At 35.7% G+C, this 14,130-nt stretch overlaps 1 protein-coding gene across 4 annotated transcripts in view; it reads right to left on the bottom strand.

Annotated features, from left to right (window-relative positions):
* Nucleotides 1–4,317: 4,317 nt before the first annotated feature.
* The window catches only part of vsig10l (V-set and immunoglobulin domain containing 10 like), a 12,694-nt gene continuing 2,881 nt past the window's right edge, over nt 4,318–14,130 (bottom strand). Inside the window, exons 3-13 of one of the 4 annotated variants that reach the window (XM_051865612.1) lie at nt 13,367–13,639; nt 12,972–13,238; nt 10,359–10,604; nt 9,976–10,254; nt 9,785–9,877; nt 9,483–9,698; nt 8,107–8,211; nt 6,913–6,956; nt 6,770–6,838; nt 6,601–6,675; nt 4,318–4,536 (exon numbers count right to left, since the gene is read on the bottom strand). In XM_051865612.1, the coding sequence (XP_051721572.1) occupies nt 6,613–6,675; nt 6,770–6,838; nt 6,913–6,956; nt 8,107–8,211; nt 9,483–9,698; nt 9,785–9,877; nt 9,976–10,254; nt 10,359–10,604; nt 12,972–13,238; nt 13,367–13,639 (1,655 nt within the window). In that variant the 3' untranslated portion in view covers nt 4,318–4,536; nt 6,601–6,612. The remainder of the gene's footprint in view (nt 4,537–6,600; nt 6,676–6,769; nt 6,839–6,912; nt 6,957–8,106; nt 8,212–9,482; nt 9,699–9,784; nt 9,878–9,975; nt 10,255–10,358; nt 10,605–12,971; nt 13,239–13,366; nt 13,640–14,130) is intronic. The other 3 variants (XM_051865613.1, XM_051865614.1, XM_051865615.1) reach the window with 3 other exon arrangements.

Below are 14,130 nucleotides of genomic sequence, written 5' to 3'. Positions count from 1 at the left end.
ACGTTCTGTGCATATAGCCCATTCTATTCGGAAAAACTGTCATGTTCACACTGCAGTGGACTGCAGCACACCATGGTCACGGATCAACGTCACCACCACCAAGCTTCCTCAAACTTTATTTAAAAAACATGCTCGCTGATTATGATCTGCGCTGTGTAATACTTACCCACTTTTTCATGAGAAATTCCACCATGGCTATTTTCTTTATAAAATGTAAATCTAGTGTGTATTAATCATTTTATATTTAACTCCTCACATAGCCAGATTTATATCACAGGGTGTACGTGTGTTTCCTGTGCTTTCACAGCCCACATCAGCAAAACAGCATCAGCCTCTCATACATCAGAGCAAGAGATGATATTAATCACTTTTCCGGAAGACACTATTTGGCAAAGTAGTTGGAAACACTGCAATACCACAAAACAATGTGTAAATAATAGAGCAGGAAACCAAACACATGTAAGAGCACAGGGACAACAGAGTGTGTCAGCCAAAATTTCCAGCTATCATTATGATCATCAAAAATGTGACAAGATGCAGTGTTAGACCCAAAACAAGCTCAACATGAATAAATGTGCTATACAAACTCAATTTTATTGCTTTGCAAAGTATGTAAGTGCAATCAATCTGCATTGCCACAGAGGGCGCCAAAACATAAACAGTAAGAATCAGTTACCAGTCCTCTTTCATGGCAGAGTAACAGTGTAAAGAGAGTCTTATCAATATGTTAAAACACTATTTAACCCTTTGGTGCTCTTCGCATGGAAGTGAAAAAATGTCCGATATTTTTTTTTTTTAATTTCAATTAAACGTGCTATATTTTAGTCCTATAATGTTTTTTGATAAATATTTTGTATTTTTAGGGGATTTTATTGTACTAAATTATAGTAATGCAGTAGTTATAATCCATTTATTACCTGTTAACCACTTTTTGAGCATAGACCTGAAAATGACACTTCTAAAGGCTGGTTTATATTTCTGCATCGAAACTGCGACGTAGCACATGTAGCCTGACATGCACCTTTCCAAAAATGTAACAACTCGTCAATTCTACGTGGACCACAAGAGCTGAGAGGTCTGCTAGAACCTCTCCCAGCATTTCTAATTGTACGTCGACGTGGACAACGACGCAGAAGTATAAATGAAAACCAGCGCGTAGCCTACGGCACAGAGACTATGGCGTAGTTCTGACGCAGAAGCCTTAATTGTCAAAATCTTGAATGCTTTGAAGCACAGACTTGAGTTTGGTCTCTTTTTAAAAAAGACACCTGGCAGATTATTGCTGAAGTTAAAAAAGTGAACTAAAAAGTTATAGACTATAAGTTATAAGTTTATTGTTATGAAAAATGTACAAAAATTCTATATGGAATATATATTCCAAAACATGTTTTACTCTAATGTGCGAAAATCAAAGGCATAAAGCTAAACAAGTTGTGTTCCATATTTGAGGTTGATATCTCAAAAAATTAGCTTTCAATAAGATTTTGTTTTGGCGCAGTACCAAAAGTTTCCACTAGATTTCCACTTTGTGCTCATTTTACAAGTCTGAGTATTTTTTTCAAGACCATTTAACCTTTTTGAATTATGTCCATGATTTTTTTGTGTTCACATAACAAGTGGCAAAACCTTTACCAAGTTTCGTACCATTCCGATGAAATAAAAAATTCTAAAAGACCAAAACGTAGCATTTTTCGGTCAAAATGACCGAAGAGCACCAGAGGGATAAAATGTTGAATAAATACAAAAATACATCTCTAAATGAATATGGGGAACATATAATTTACAGTTTCCAGTAGGTCGAGATGCAAAATGGAAGCATCACTTACATCACAAATAATAAAAATAGTAAAAAAAAAAAATGTGCAAAAAATGTTTAGGTTAACAGGGTATAAAAGTTCCACAAATGCATTTCAACACAACACATGAAGCTTGCATGAATTGCATTTTTTCATGTATGAATAAATACAGTCTTCAAACAGAAGTTAAAAATATTTCACAGTTATGAACCAACCAATGAATATATTAGGCCACATTAATGACCTGCAAAAATGATATCTGTACAAAAATTTGATGGTCAGAAGAATTTGTGGTTGATCAAATTGTAAATAAAGGCAAAACATTTTCGAAGTTTTCATTGCTGTCATTTAATCCTGGAAACAAATATGTTTCGGATAATAAATAAACAAACAAATAAATAAAGATTCAGTGAATTATTTTAGGTGACTAATCAAATGTAGACAAATTTGCACTTGAGTAAAAGTACTTAATTTTTAATGTAGTAGTTACTAGTTTTATATCATTTGGAATTGCTACGGCATTTGTGTTATTTTGACAGTTAAAATTGAAAATATTTAATTCTATATATATATATATATATATATATATATATATATAAAGTTTTCACTTTGAGTCAGACTTTTATAATCAGAATACTAAAGCATATATAATTTTCAATAAAGACTTAATAAAACAAATGCTTTCAAAGAAGATCACATCCTTTTATCCATCAAGTTCCAAGAGTTCACATGTGGTTTGCTCAGTTCTCACTGGAAAACGCAAAAAACCATCAAATTTATCCTAAAAAAACCCATCACAAACGTGAATTAGTCAGTGACTCTCGTCTAAGGTGTTGGAGGGATTCTTACCTGAGGTCTTCAGGATAAATGAACCTGCTTAACTATTGACCTTCCCAGCGGGAAAGAGAGAGAAAGTGGGATCCCGCAGTGAGCGTAACGTCAAAAAGGACCCGCTAGGCCAAATTCCAAAAAGTTATTCTCTCTGCTTTTCTGTTGATGGTGGCAAAATCCTTTAAAACAAGCCACACAGAACAAATGCACTTGAGCTTGATGGTGTCGGAGACACGTGACCGTTGGGTTTGGAGGGGGAAGGGTCTTTTTTACACTCTTTTTGTTGTTGTATTGGCCGTTCTGGAACTGTGATGTGCCGAGGCTTGCAGTACTGCTGCGGTCAATGCAACATGCTGAAGCGCACACTTTCATTCAGCCGACTGGATCCAGCGTTCATGTGGAGGTGACACACACTATGAGTGGACGCATGACGATGTCGCTTATGCACATTTTCAGTCGCATCACTCGTGTCGATGACTCTTTTTTGGCAGCACCGCAATGACATTGATGTGATAATGAGAGATTTTTTTTTTGTGCATGAGAAAAATATGGTGCTATTGTGCAAGATCTGAAAGTTTTAACAAGAAAACCTTCTCAGCACTGCAAAAAAAAAAAAAAAAACAACTTTCGTCCTCAGTATTTTTGTCTTGTTTTCCAGTACAAATGTCTGAACATTCTTAAATCAAGATATGTTTACTTGAGAAGCAAAATTAGTTAGGATATTAAGTCTTGTTTTCTGAAAAATGTATGAAAGTTAAGTGTGTTTATGTTAAAAAAAATAAATATCTGCTTATGTGATCAGAAAAATGATTTTAGTTTATTTTTCTGACCCCATTGGCAGATAATTGTTCTTGTTTCACACATAAACTTACTTGATTTTGATCAATTGTTCAGAAACAAAACTTAATTTCTGAAGTCATTTTGCTTCTCAAGTAAATGTATCTTGATTTAAGAATATTTAGATATTTGTGCTGGAAAATGACAAAAATACTGAGGAAGAACATCATTTTTCATCATTCAGAAGAAAAGAAATTTGAAAGTTTGGAAGTTCGCATGGAGGAACGTTTGGAAATAGGAAAGAAATTTAAAAGGAAGGAAAGAGAGATGTCTTTCCTAAAAAATAAAATTAGATCCAATTGAGTCCATATAAGTGTATAGACCTATAAAATGAATGCAAACAGCAGCTCCAGTAATTTGATTTTGGGAGAATTAGATGATAAATGTTTGAGTTTATATTGAGATCTCAGAGTTTTCATTGCAGACTTTGGCATCTTGACAAATCTGAGCAAAGTTTGAGACATTGTCGAGATTCGGAGTCTTTCAGGAAAAACAAGAGGCTTTTGCAAAAGTCTGAATATCAAATAAATGTTCTTATTGTGATTGTGTCACATCATGTAGGCCTACATTACAATTTATTTAATGTTATTTGAAAAAAGTCATTTTTTTAAGTGAAAAATACAGTAAAAACAGCAATATTGTGTAATATTATTACAATTTAAAAGAAGTTTTCTATGTGAATATATATTAAACTGTAATTTATTCCTGTGATTAAAGCTGAATTTTCAGCATCATTACTCCAGTCTTTAGTGTCACATGATCCTTCAGAAATTTGCTGCTCAAGAAACATTGATGAATACAAAGTTCAAAAGAACAGCATTTATTTGCAATTAACATTATTATTTGTCTTTACTGTGATTTTTGGTCAATTTAATGCATCGTTGCTAAATAAAATTTTTTTTTTAATACTACTTATTTCAGAATAAATAACAGAAACATTGTCATTTTGATATAGTGCTCACATACTAATGATGTACAATTAAAATACACTTATTTACACAGAATTACAGAACAATCCATGTTGCAGCAGCAGCTGTGATGCTCACGTGGGGGATGCTTGTTCGAATCTGGGCTGCAACACATTAATAAACATATTAGATAAGATGATAACACTTTACTTAAATCCTTTATGTATAATACATTATAAAGGTATTCATAATATACATTATAATGCATTATGTCTTTTCAGAAATAATTGTATCTAAAGTTAAAATGCATTAAAATATTTGCAGATTCCTTGTTAAATCTGAAATTGTTGTTTGTCACGTGTTGTAATGCATTATGCTTTCTAATGTTGTAACAGTGAATAGATAAGTATTATAATGTAATATAACTGTGGTCACAATTATTCACATAGATCATACAATGCATTATAAGGTGCATTACAAGGCATACTTAATGCATTAAAAATACATTATATATAAAGGCTTTAAAGGGGTCATGACATGAGAAATCAAATTTGCATTGATCTTTTGACATATCAGAGGTCTTTGTACCATTAAAACATCCTGCAAGTTTCAGAGCTTAAAACATCCTCCTCATTGTACGCAAAGCAATTATATAAAAAAAAATGTTTTGTGACATCACGCAGGCAAATACATTTGCATATGCCTGCCTCCAGAGCAAGACATCAACGAATAGCCATACATCATCGCACCATAGGCCCCACCCACTGGCGTTCAGTCGCTTAACAGCTGATGTTCACTTACATTGGATGTGTGTCGCGTCAAAAGCAAATAGAAGTCATTATAATCACTGATGCTGTCTACACTGATACAGTATACAGATGTGTGTTCAGTTTCTGATGTACTCCACGTGCTTGAGTCTGTCGACAACAGGAGAAGTGGAAGTTTTCAAAACATTAGCAAGTGGGCATTGATACTGTTTCCTATGCAACGACGTTAGCCAATCATAACAGTGGCCGTTTTCTGACAAGCCTTAAAGGAGCCGCGCCTTAAAAACGGGTAATTTCAGACAGAAACTCAGAATGAGGGTTGAAAATAATAATTTTTTCCACATATATCTATATATGTGGAATAACTAATTAATCACACATTTTTCTGTAATCGCAATTAAAAACATTGAAATTTTTAATGCTTTTATATTGTAATATTTTCACAGTTACTCTCCAAATTAATGTAGAAACAACTTAAAGACAGTATATTTTAAATATTTGTTTAATGGCATATTTTTATGAATGAAGGCCAAAATCACTGATACTAATACTGCTACTGATTTCTCTATGAAATGTATTTTTTAAAAACATTAATTATAGACATTCAACATTACAGTATAACTAAAAGCTATCAATTTCAACATTAGGCTCTAAAAAATAACTTAATTTAAGTGAGCTTAAAACAATCTTCACATAAACCCATTATAATAAATGTCATGTTTACCTGTCTAACAGGTAGGAAGTATACAGAAATTGAATAAAGTTATCAAACACTTTACAGTCTTCACTGCAAAAAATTATAGATTAAATATAGATTAATCCTTATTAAAGCTACAATTTTCTCTGTTATCTTTGTTACTTGAACATTAATGACAGTCATCACAGCAACTGGTTTATTAGGCTGCTGTCACTTTAAGAGCTGCCGCTGCCGAACATGACACAGATCTGACGCACATCTCGTTTTCTCACGACTCTTTAAGTTCATTTAAGACGTTATTAAACTCATTTAAGACTGCTCTTATGAGGATACTTGACGAAACGGGCATTTTTGCATTATTCTGTGTGTTATTGTTTGTTCAAGCGTGAAAGAGAAATTGATACTGGTTCGCGTCTTTCTGCGCACACGAGTCGTGCGTGTCACATGACACGACATTCACAGACAGCGCGTTCTCGTTTGTTTTGTGGCGCTTGAATGGTTTAAAAGCTTTTGCGTGAACAAGAGCGTGATCATATAACGTAACACTAGCCAAATTATGACGGAAAAAACGGATGCTGTGTTAAATATTTTTAACGCGTTAAACTGAAATAATTAATCGCATGTGTTTGACAGCATTAATTGTTTTTTGTGCAAACATTATAAGTGAACCTCAAGGAACATACTAAAATAATAAAATAAAATCCATGTCATGACTCCTTAAAGTGTTACCGGTAAGACTACAGGTTAGATGTGGGTGAGCTCACAGCCTCTCAGAGTCACACGGTGGTGGCCATTCTCACGCCCGAGTTCACAGAAGGCAAAGGACCCGATCGCTCAGGCTGCACCATGTGAAAAAACACGGGAAACAGTCAGTGAACACACAAGAGGCGTCACATCTCAATGATTGTGAGCTGAAGTTGAGTCGGCAGGTACCTGCTGGAGTCTGTACTCAGGCGGTGGTTTCAGTCGTCCTCTCAGCAGAGTAGATCGACAGATGACAACCTGAAGAGAGGAGAAAGACACTTCAGAGAAGATGAAGAACAGCCTCACAATCACACAAGAATGGCCTCTCTTACCTTCTCCACTGCTCTTGATACGGGATACCTGGGGCTCCGGTCTGCTGAGGAAAAGGGTCATTCATTTATTAGTTCAGACTGTATGAGATGCATTTGAAGCCATTGTAAAATGAAACACACACCTAATAATAAACCTACAATAAATTGAAATGGTAACACTTTACAATAAGGTCCCATTAATGCATTAACTAACAATGAGCAATACATTTGTTATAGTATTTAAGTTAGTTAATAAAATATCGTTCATTGTTAGTCCATGTTAGCTCAAATCCATTAAATAATACTAACAGCTACAACTTTTGATTTTAATAATGTATTAGTAAATGCTGAAACAATTAACATTAAATAAGATTAATAAATGCTTTATAAGTATTTATTGCGGTTAGCTAACATTAACAAATGAAACCTTATTGTAAAGTATTAGTAGGAAATAACTAAAACAAACAAAAAAAAAATGTAAACTTAGTTTATTTTAGCTAGTTGCAAGGCAAGATTTCTCATTTTCCTTTAGTTTAAGTACTAAAATGAAGAATTAAATCAAAACTAAGAACTAAAAACTATATAGACAAAAACTAATAAAAATGACAAAAGCACATGATACTAAAATAACAACGGTGATTGCACATTTATTTTATTTATTATTATTATTATTATTATTAAGATACCAAATTGCTATATTATTTGATATCCAGAAACAATTATGCTAATTAACTATATTATTTTATTATTCTGATTATTAATATTAATAAACAAAATTATTTATTGATCACAGGTGTCTTTTTTCATATTGCAGTTGCCACTGTTTTATAAAAGCAATAATCTTGTGGCTTATAAGGATATAGGATCTCAATGCTTTGCTCCAACATCCTGAACACTGTGTTGGGGTTTATTTTGCAATTAAAAAATAATTCTGAAATCGAATGTTTAATTTTCTTGATATTTACTCAACAAACAAAAACAATTAATACCACAGAAATGCATCACTATGGCTGTAGATTTTTATAACTTCCATTATCAGCAAGTGTTCACTGCTTCTCAGATAATGCTGATAATATTAAAATGCTCAGGTATCCAAAGTGACGTACAGTGCATTTGCCTGTATGTGTTACCTGGGAATTAAACCCTTGACCTTGATGTTGCAGGCGCCATGTTCTACCAATTGATCAATAGCCAGATGGAGGAAGCATCACTCACCTCGTGTCCCACAGTAGATGAAGCCCAACACAACGAGGAGGACAAGAACAGCGCAGGGGAGTCCAGCAGCAAGACCAGCGATGGCGGCTCCACTGAGTCCAGCTGCTGACCAACACAACAACAACATGTACAGTATTAGAAGACTGCAGTAGAATCGTTTTTTTCTTCTTTTTTTGCACTTAACATTATAAATAGTGCTCATTATTACATTTATTCCTTATTTAAATAATTCATATGCAGAATAAAGGGGCGGGGCATGGTTGAGTTAGTTAGTAGTGTGTTGAAACTGACAGTTATGGTAAGGGGCGGGGCGTTTCCCAAACACCAATCACAACACACTGCTCCAGCCGACCAATCAGAGCACATTGTGCTTTTCAGAAGGAGGGGCCTCATAGAGACAGGAACTAAACAGAGCGTTACTGACAGTCTGGGAAGAGACGAGCTGCAACAATGGAGAATATGAGGAAAATAATGTGTTTTGAACATTTAAGCATGAAAACCTGTTCTATTAGAGCCCAAAAGATTTTGTAAAAAGGCATAATAGGTCTTTAAACTGAAACTGAATTGACAGTAAAGACATTTATAATGTTTCAAACGATTTTTATTTCAAATAAATGCTGTTCTTTTAAACTTTCTTTTCATCAAAGAATCACTTTTCAACATTTTAAGCAACTGTTTTCAATATCTATAATAAAAAATTTTTATTGAGCAGCAAATCATCATATTAGAATGATTTCTGAAGGATCATGTGACACTGAAGACTGGAGTAATGATGCTGAAAATTCAGCTTTGATCACAGGAATAAATTATTTTTTTTAAAATATATTCACATAGAAAACGGTTATTTTAAATTGTAATAATATTTCTGAATTTTCACTGTATTTTAGTTCAAATAAACGCAGCCTTGATGATCAGAAGAGACTAGAAACTCAAAAACATTACAAAAAATTTACAGACCCCAAACTTTTGTATGGTAGCGTCTATCTGTAATATGTATTTTTTCCTGAGTTACACTTATAAATGTTTCTGTGTCCAAATAGTCATAATTTCATTTTTTATGGCCATTTTTTTCTCCCTCTCTCCGATCCTTAAAATTAAAAAGCTGTTTTTTGACTTGAAATAATGTAAATAGCCTCATTTTGCAATGAGCAAAAAGGCTTAGCTGCGCAAACACACAGATTTGCTTTTAAAACTGCTTTATTCTTCAATAAAAGCCTTTTTAAAAAGCTGCATCGCACTGTGACAGATTCATAAAACAATCAGTGATGAAATAAGTCTTTTCCATAGTATATCAAGCTCTTCTATCTCAAAAGATCAATGAAAACTTGATTCCTGAGTATGTGAGCTCTTTAAAGCGTATTTGTGATTCATGTCACCTGGTCCAATCCAATGTTGCTCTGACGGTTCTCCTGTGGTTCTGCCTGCTTTAGGGATGATCCTGAAGTAGTAAGTGGACTTTGGGTCGAGTCCTGAGACGGTTGTGTTTCTAGCAGAGGCCGGCATCACTTGGATGGTGCGGAAGTCTGACCTGATGTTGCGTTTGGGTTGAGATGGGCTTGAGAGCTCTGGGCCCTTCATCTGGATATCAAAGCCTTTAAAAGTACAATGACACTTTTAATATGCAATTATTATTCAAACAAAGCTTGAATGGGAGCAACCTGTGATTATTTGCATGTACCTGTAATAACAGAGGTGAGAGGAACATGCCACGTTAGAGTTACTTCTGTTTGATCATCACTCAGGAAAACACTTGAATTTGAGATTTGAGGGCCTTAAAAAAGATTGATACCAATTTTTTTTAGAGGTATAGACATCTGAAAGTTAAAAAAAACGCATTATTGCTAATGATGAACTAGAGTCGATCCATACCGAGCAGTGTAGTGTCCACAGTTGTGTTTCCGAGAGGGTTGGTGGCAGTGCAGGTGTAGGTGTCCAGGTCTGTAGAAGTGGCATTAAAATCATGAATGAACAGCTGAGTTGTGTTTGTACTGATCTGGTATTTGGACCCAGTTTGCAAGTGTTCTCCATTCTTGATCCAGAGCACCAGGGCTTCAGGTGTGGCTTCAGCAGAGCAGTGAATCACAACCATCGTCCGTTCATCTTCACTCATGCTGGATAAAATGACGGGCAGAAAATCCACAGGACCACCTGCAACATAATTTAATGACTTGCAGGCTTCGTTCCAATGGCTTACTGTTTTCTAAAGCATCCTAATATATACACATATATATATAGCCTATAGCATCACTTACGGGGAATGACACTGCATTGTGTCTGATTCAGAGGATGTTCTGCTTTACATATGATTTCTTGTCCATTTAATCTCTGAATGTCATTTATAGTTATGCTGCAATTGCTGTATCCACTGGCATTATCGCTCAGGCTGGGGAAAGACACTTGTGCTTCTGGAGCGCCTCCTGGCCACAGACAGAGGAACTGCAGCGCTGCGCTTCCATTCACAGCCTGAACTGAACACAACGGACCGCCGCTGGGAGGCTCTGCCATGATGAAAACGAGTTGATAAGAGATTATGTATTGACTAACATATGAGCAAACAGTTTTAACTTTAAATTACTTGCCTAATAGCCATTAGTCAGGGTAGCGCCATATTTAATTTCTGACAGGAATGAAAACAGTGTGTTCAGTGGTTTGTACTGTTGTTAACACAACGAATGTTCAGTTGACGAAACGTCTTTAGGAAAAAGAAAATCAGAGTACACAAAAATTTTGACAATTACGTGATCCAGGACATTTATAGAGTACCTCAGGGATGACGTGTTTTTGTAGGCAAAACCCGGAAGCGAGTTAGCATTTTAGGACTTCCGGTTCCATCTCCCCGAAATCAATGGGTTTTTGCTAAATTGCCTGAAATAAGGTCTGTGGTTAACAAATCCTCTAAATATTTTCACGTTTTGATTAATGACATAAAACACACCAGTTATAACCCGCTTGTGATTTTTTAAACCTTTATTGTGTCTTAAAAACGGCGGTTGCTAATAAATTGCTAAAAGGGACTACTTCCTTTGGCGGGGACTTTAGACGTCATCATGACAAACAGGACATTTGGACAGCATTTCTCATGAAAAAGTGGATAAGTATTCATACACAGTGCAGATCATAATCAGCGAGCATGTTTTTAAATAAAGTTTGAGGAAGCTTGTTGGTGGTGACGTTGATCCGCAACCATGGTGTGCTGTAGTCCGTTTATAGCCTACTGTTAGCTTTTTATATCTGATGACTTTATTTAGGCTTCAAAATGTATAAATGTTGTGTTAACTTGTAAAGATTATCTTGATAGACAAAACGTGTAAGTGTCATAACCCTTTGTTAAACACAGATCTTATTTTTTGCGATTTTCCAAAAGTCTATGGGAAAAATGGATTGGCTTTTGATCGAGGGAACCCGTGCGCCGCTAACTTCCGGGTTGGCCTACAAAAACACGTCATCTCTGAGGTTCTCTCTAGTGTGTGTCATTGTAAACAATGTAAGTCTGTCCCTCACAGGCTCGTTTACATCCGCGTTAAAGGGATAGTTCACCCAAAAATGAAAATTATCCCACAATTTAAAATTCATAAAACTCACCCTCAGGCCATCCTAGGTGTATATGACATTCTTCTTTCAGCCCCGGGAGTTTGACTGACAAGCGATCTAACCAATCATAACGCCGAATCCGCCATTTTGTCCGACAAAGCAGTCAGGAGTTAGAAGAACCTCGGTGAACTTAAACTTGAAAAATGGTGTGTACTGACGTCTCTCCGCATTTGAAACAACAGTACTTCTCATGTTCATTCATGTTTATTTGATGCTATAAATTAACTAGTAGGAAGAGATCGGTTCATAAGCCACTTGAGCTGAGGCGATCTGTCACGACACATTAAAGAGCCACAAAATGGTTTTTATTGTTTGAATTTCTTAAAAAATTACACAGTTTGAAAGCTGGGATTTTGTTTAATATCCTAAGTAAAAATGAAAATGAAAAAGGACATGGCTCTGGTCTTTGTGAATACAGTGAGAAACAATGGTAACTTTAGCCACATTTAACAGTACATTAGCAACGTGCTAACGAAACACATTCAGAAAGACAATTTGCAAACATTACAAAATATATATGAAATTGGATCATGAACAGTTGGTATCGATCCATCTTTGAGAATCAAATATGTCCCCTTTAAATACGTCCGAAATTTTGAAGCTGTGAAAAGCGCATCCCATCCAGGGTTGCCAGGTTTTCACAACAAAACCCTCCCAATTGCTACTCAAGCAAGTTTGTAGAGCAGTTTGTCCGTTTAGGGCTACTGTAGAAACAAGGCGGCGCAAAATGTCGACTTAACATGTAAGGGGACCCGCAATGTATGTAGATAGAAATGGCTCATTCTAAGGTAATAAAAATATAACGGTTCATTATGTAAGGTCTTTATACACCACTGAAAACATAGTTATGTATATTATATTGCATTTCTGTCAATAGATCCTCCTAAAATTTACACATTGCACCTTTAACACATTAAATTCTGCATTACAAGTTGCAAGTTTTCTGAAATGTTATGTTTAAATATGCAAATTATCTTATTAAATATGCATGCTCTTATTAAAAAATACACTAATTTGCATACATAATTAATATAAATATAAATATTAAATAAATTAGATAAAGCCAGGTTCAAAATTCTTGTTTCATTTTGCTGACATAAAGGTTTGTATAGAGAGAAATTTGGATGCAAATAAATAAAATGTAATAAAATAAGCACTGTCAGCAGAAAAAATATCAAGCCATCCGAAGAGAATATTCACATGTCCAACATCCTAACATGCTGGTATTCCCATATTTTGCCCATGCATATTAAATCTGAATTGCAAACTCATACCATAGACAATTACAGTGACGTTTCTCTCAAGCGTTGCCTCAGTTCTGGTGTTGACCATCACGCAAGTATAAATGCCACTTTGACTCGTCTTAACATTGTTGAGATGGACTGTTCCAGCTGGAGACGTGGCAATGGACTCGCCATTGAAAAACCACGATGTGGAGGGGGCCGGTTCGCCCTCGGCCTGACAGGAGAGGAACAGAGACTCTCCCGAAACAAAGACTGCTTTTGTGGGACTGACCTTGAGAACCGGCAGATCTGGTCCATCTAAGAGCAGCCGAAGAGGGAAAATAAGATGTAGGAAATGAAACGGGCTATTGTTTGGAAAGTAAAAGCATCTTAATGACAAGGTAACAAGATGCACAGGTGATTTAAACGAATGTAGTGAAACTCACACAGCACTGTGATGTTCCTGTGATGCGTCTCAGAGCTGAACGGGTTGGTTAGTAATACGGTGTAGCGACCCGTGTCATTCCTGCTGGGCTGGTTAATAGTGAGTTTCTTCCCGCCGATGGAATAATGAGATCCATTTTTTAACTGGAGCCCATTAAAGAGCCACCTCACCTCTTTGGCCTCTCCTCGCATTGTGCTGTAATTCAAGGTGAACTTCAATTCACCCTCAATGGCGTCATCTGAATCGGTGTGCAGGGAAACATTCATGATGATATCTATTGAGAAAGAGACTCATTGAAATTAATCACACTAAATAAAATTCTAAATAAATTGACAAGGCTGCTAGTACATGTTCAAACCAGTAGGTTTTGTTAAAGGGGACCTGTAATGCCCCTTTTACAAGATGTAATATAGGTCTCTGGTGTCTCCAGAATTTGTCTGTGAAGTTTCAGCTCAAAATACCCCACAGATCATTTATTATAGCTTGTCAAATTTGCCCCTATTTGGGTGTGAGCAAAAACATGCCGTTTTTGTGTGTGTCCCTTTAAATGCAAATGAGCTGCTGCTCCCGGCCCCCTATCCAGAAGAGGGCGGAGCTTTAACAGCTCACGCTTCAGTTGCTCAACAACAACAAAGCCGGAGAATCTCACACAGCTAAAATGAGGATTGTCAGTAACGGTGTTCAGCCTTACATGGTTGAGAGGCTCAAAATAGCCAAATATAATCCTACTAATCGATCAATATAACTGTCTATCGCTAATTACCA

Source organism: Ctenopharyngodon idella, chromosome 16, assembly GCF_019924925.1.
Source record: "Ctenopharyngodon idella isolate HZGC_01 chromosome 16, HZGC01, whole genome shotgun sequence".
NCBI classification, from domain to species: domain Eukaryota; kingdom Metazoa; phylum Chordata; class Actinopteri; order Cypriniformes; family Xenocyprididae; genus Ctenopharyngodon; species Ctenopharyngodon idella.
This window is presented reverse-complemented; position numbering and strand designations above follow the sequence as displayed.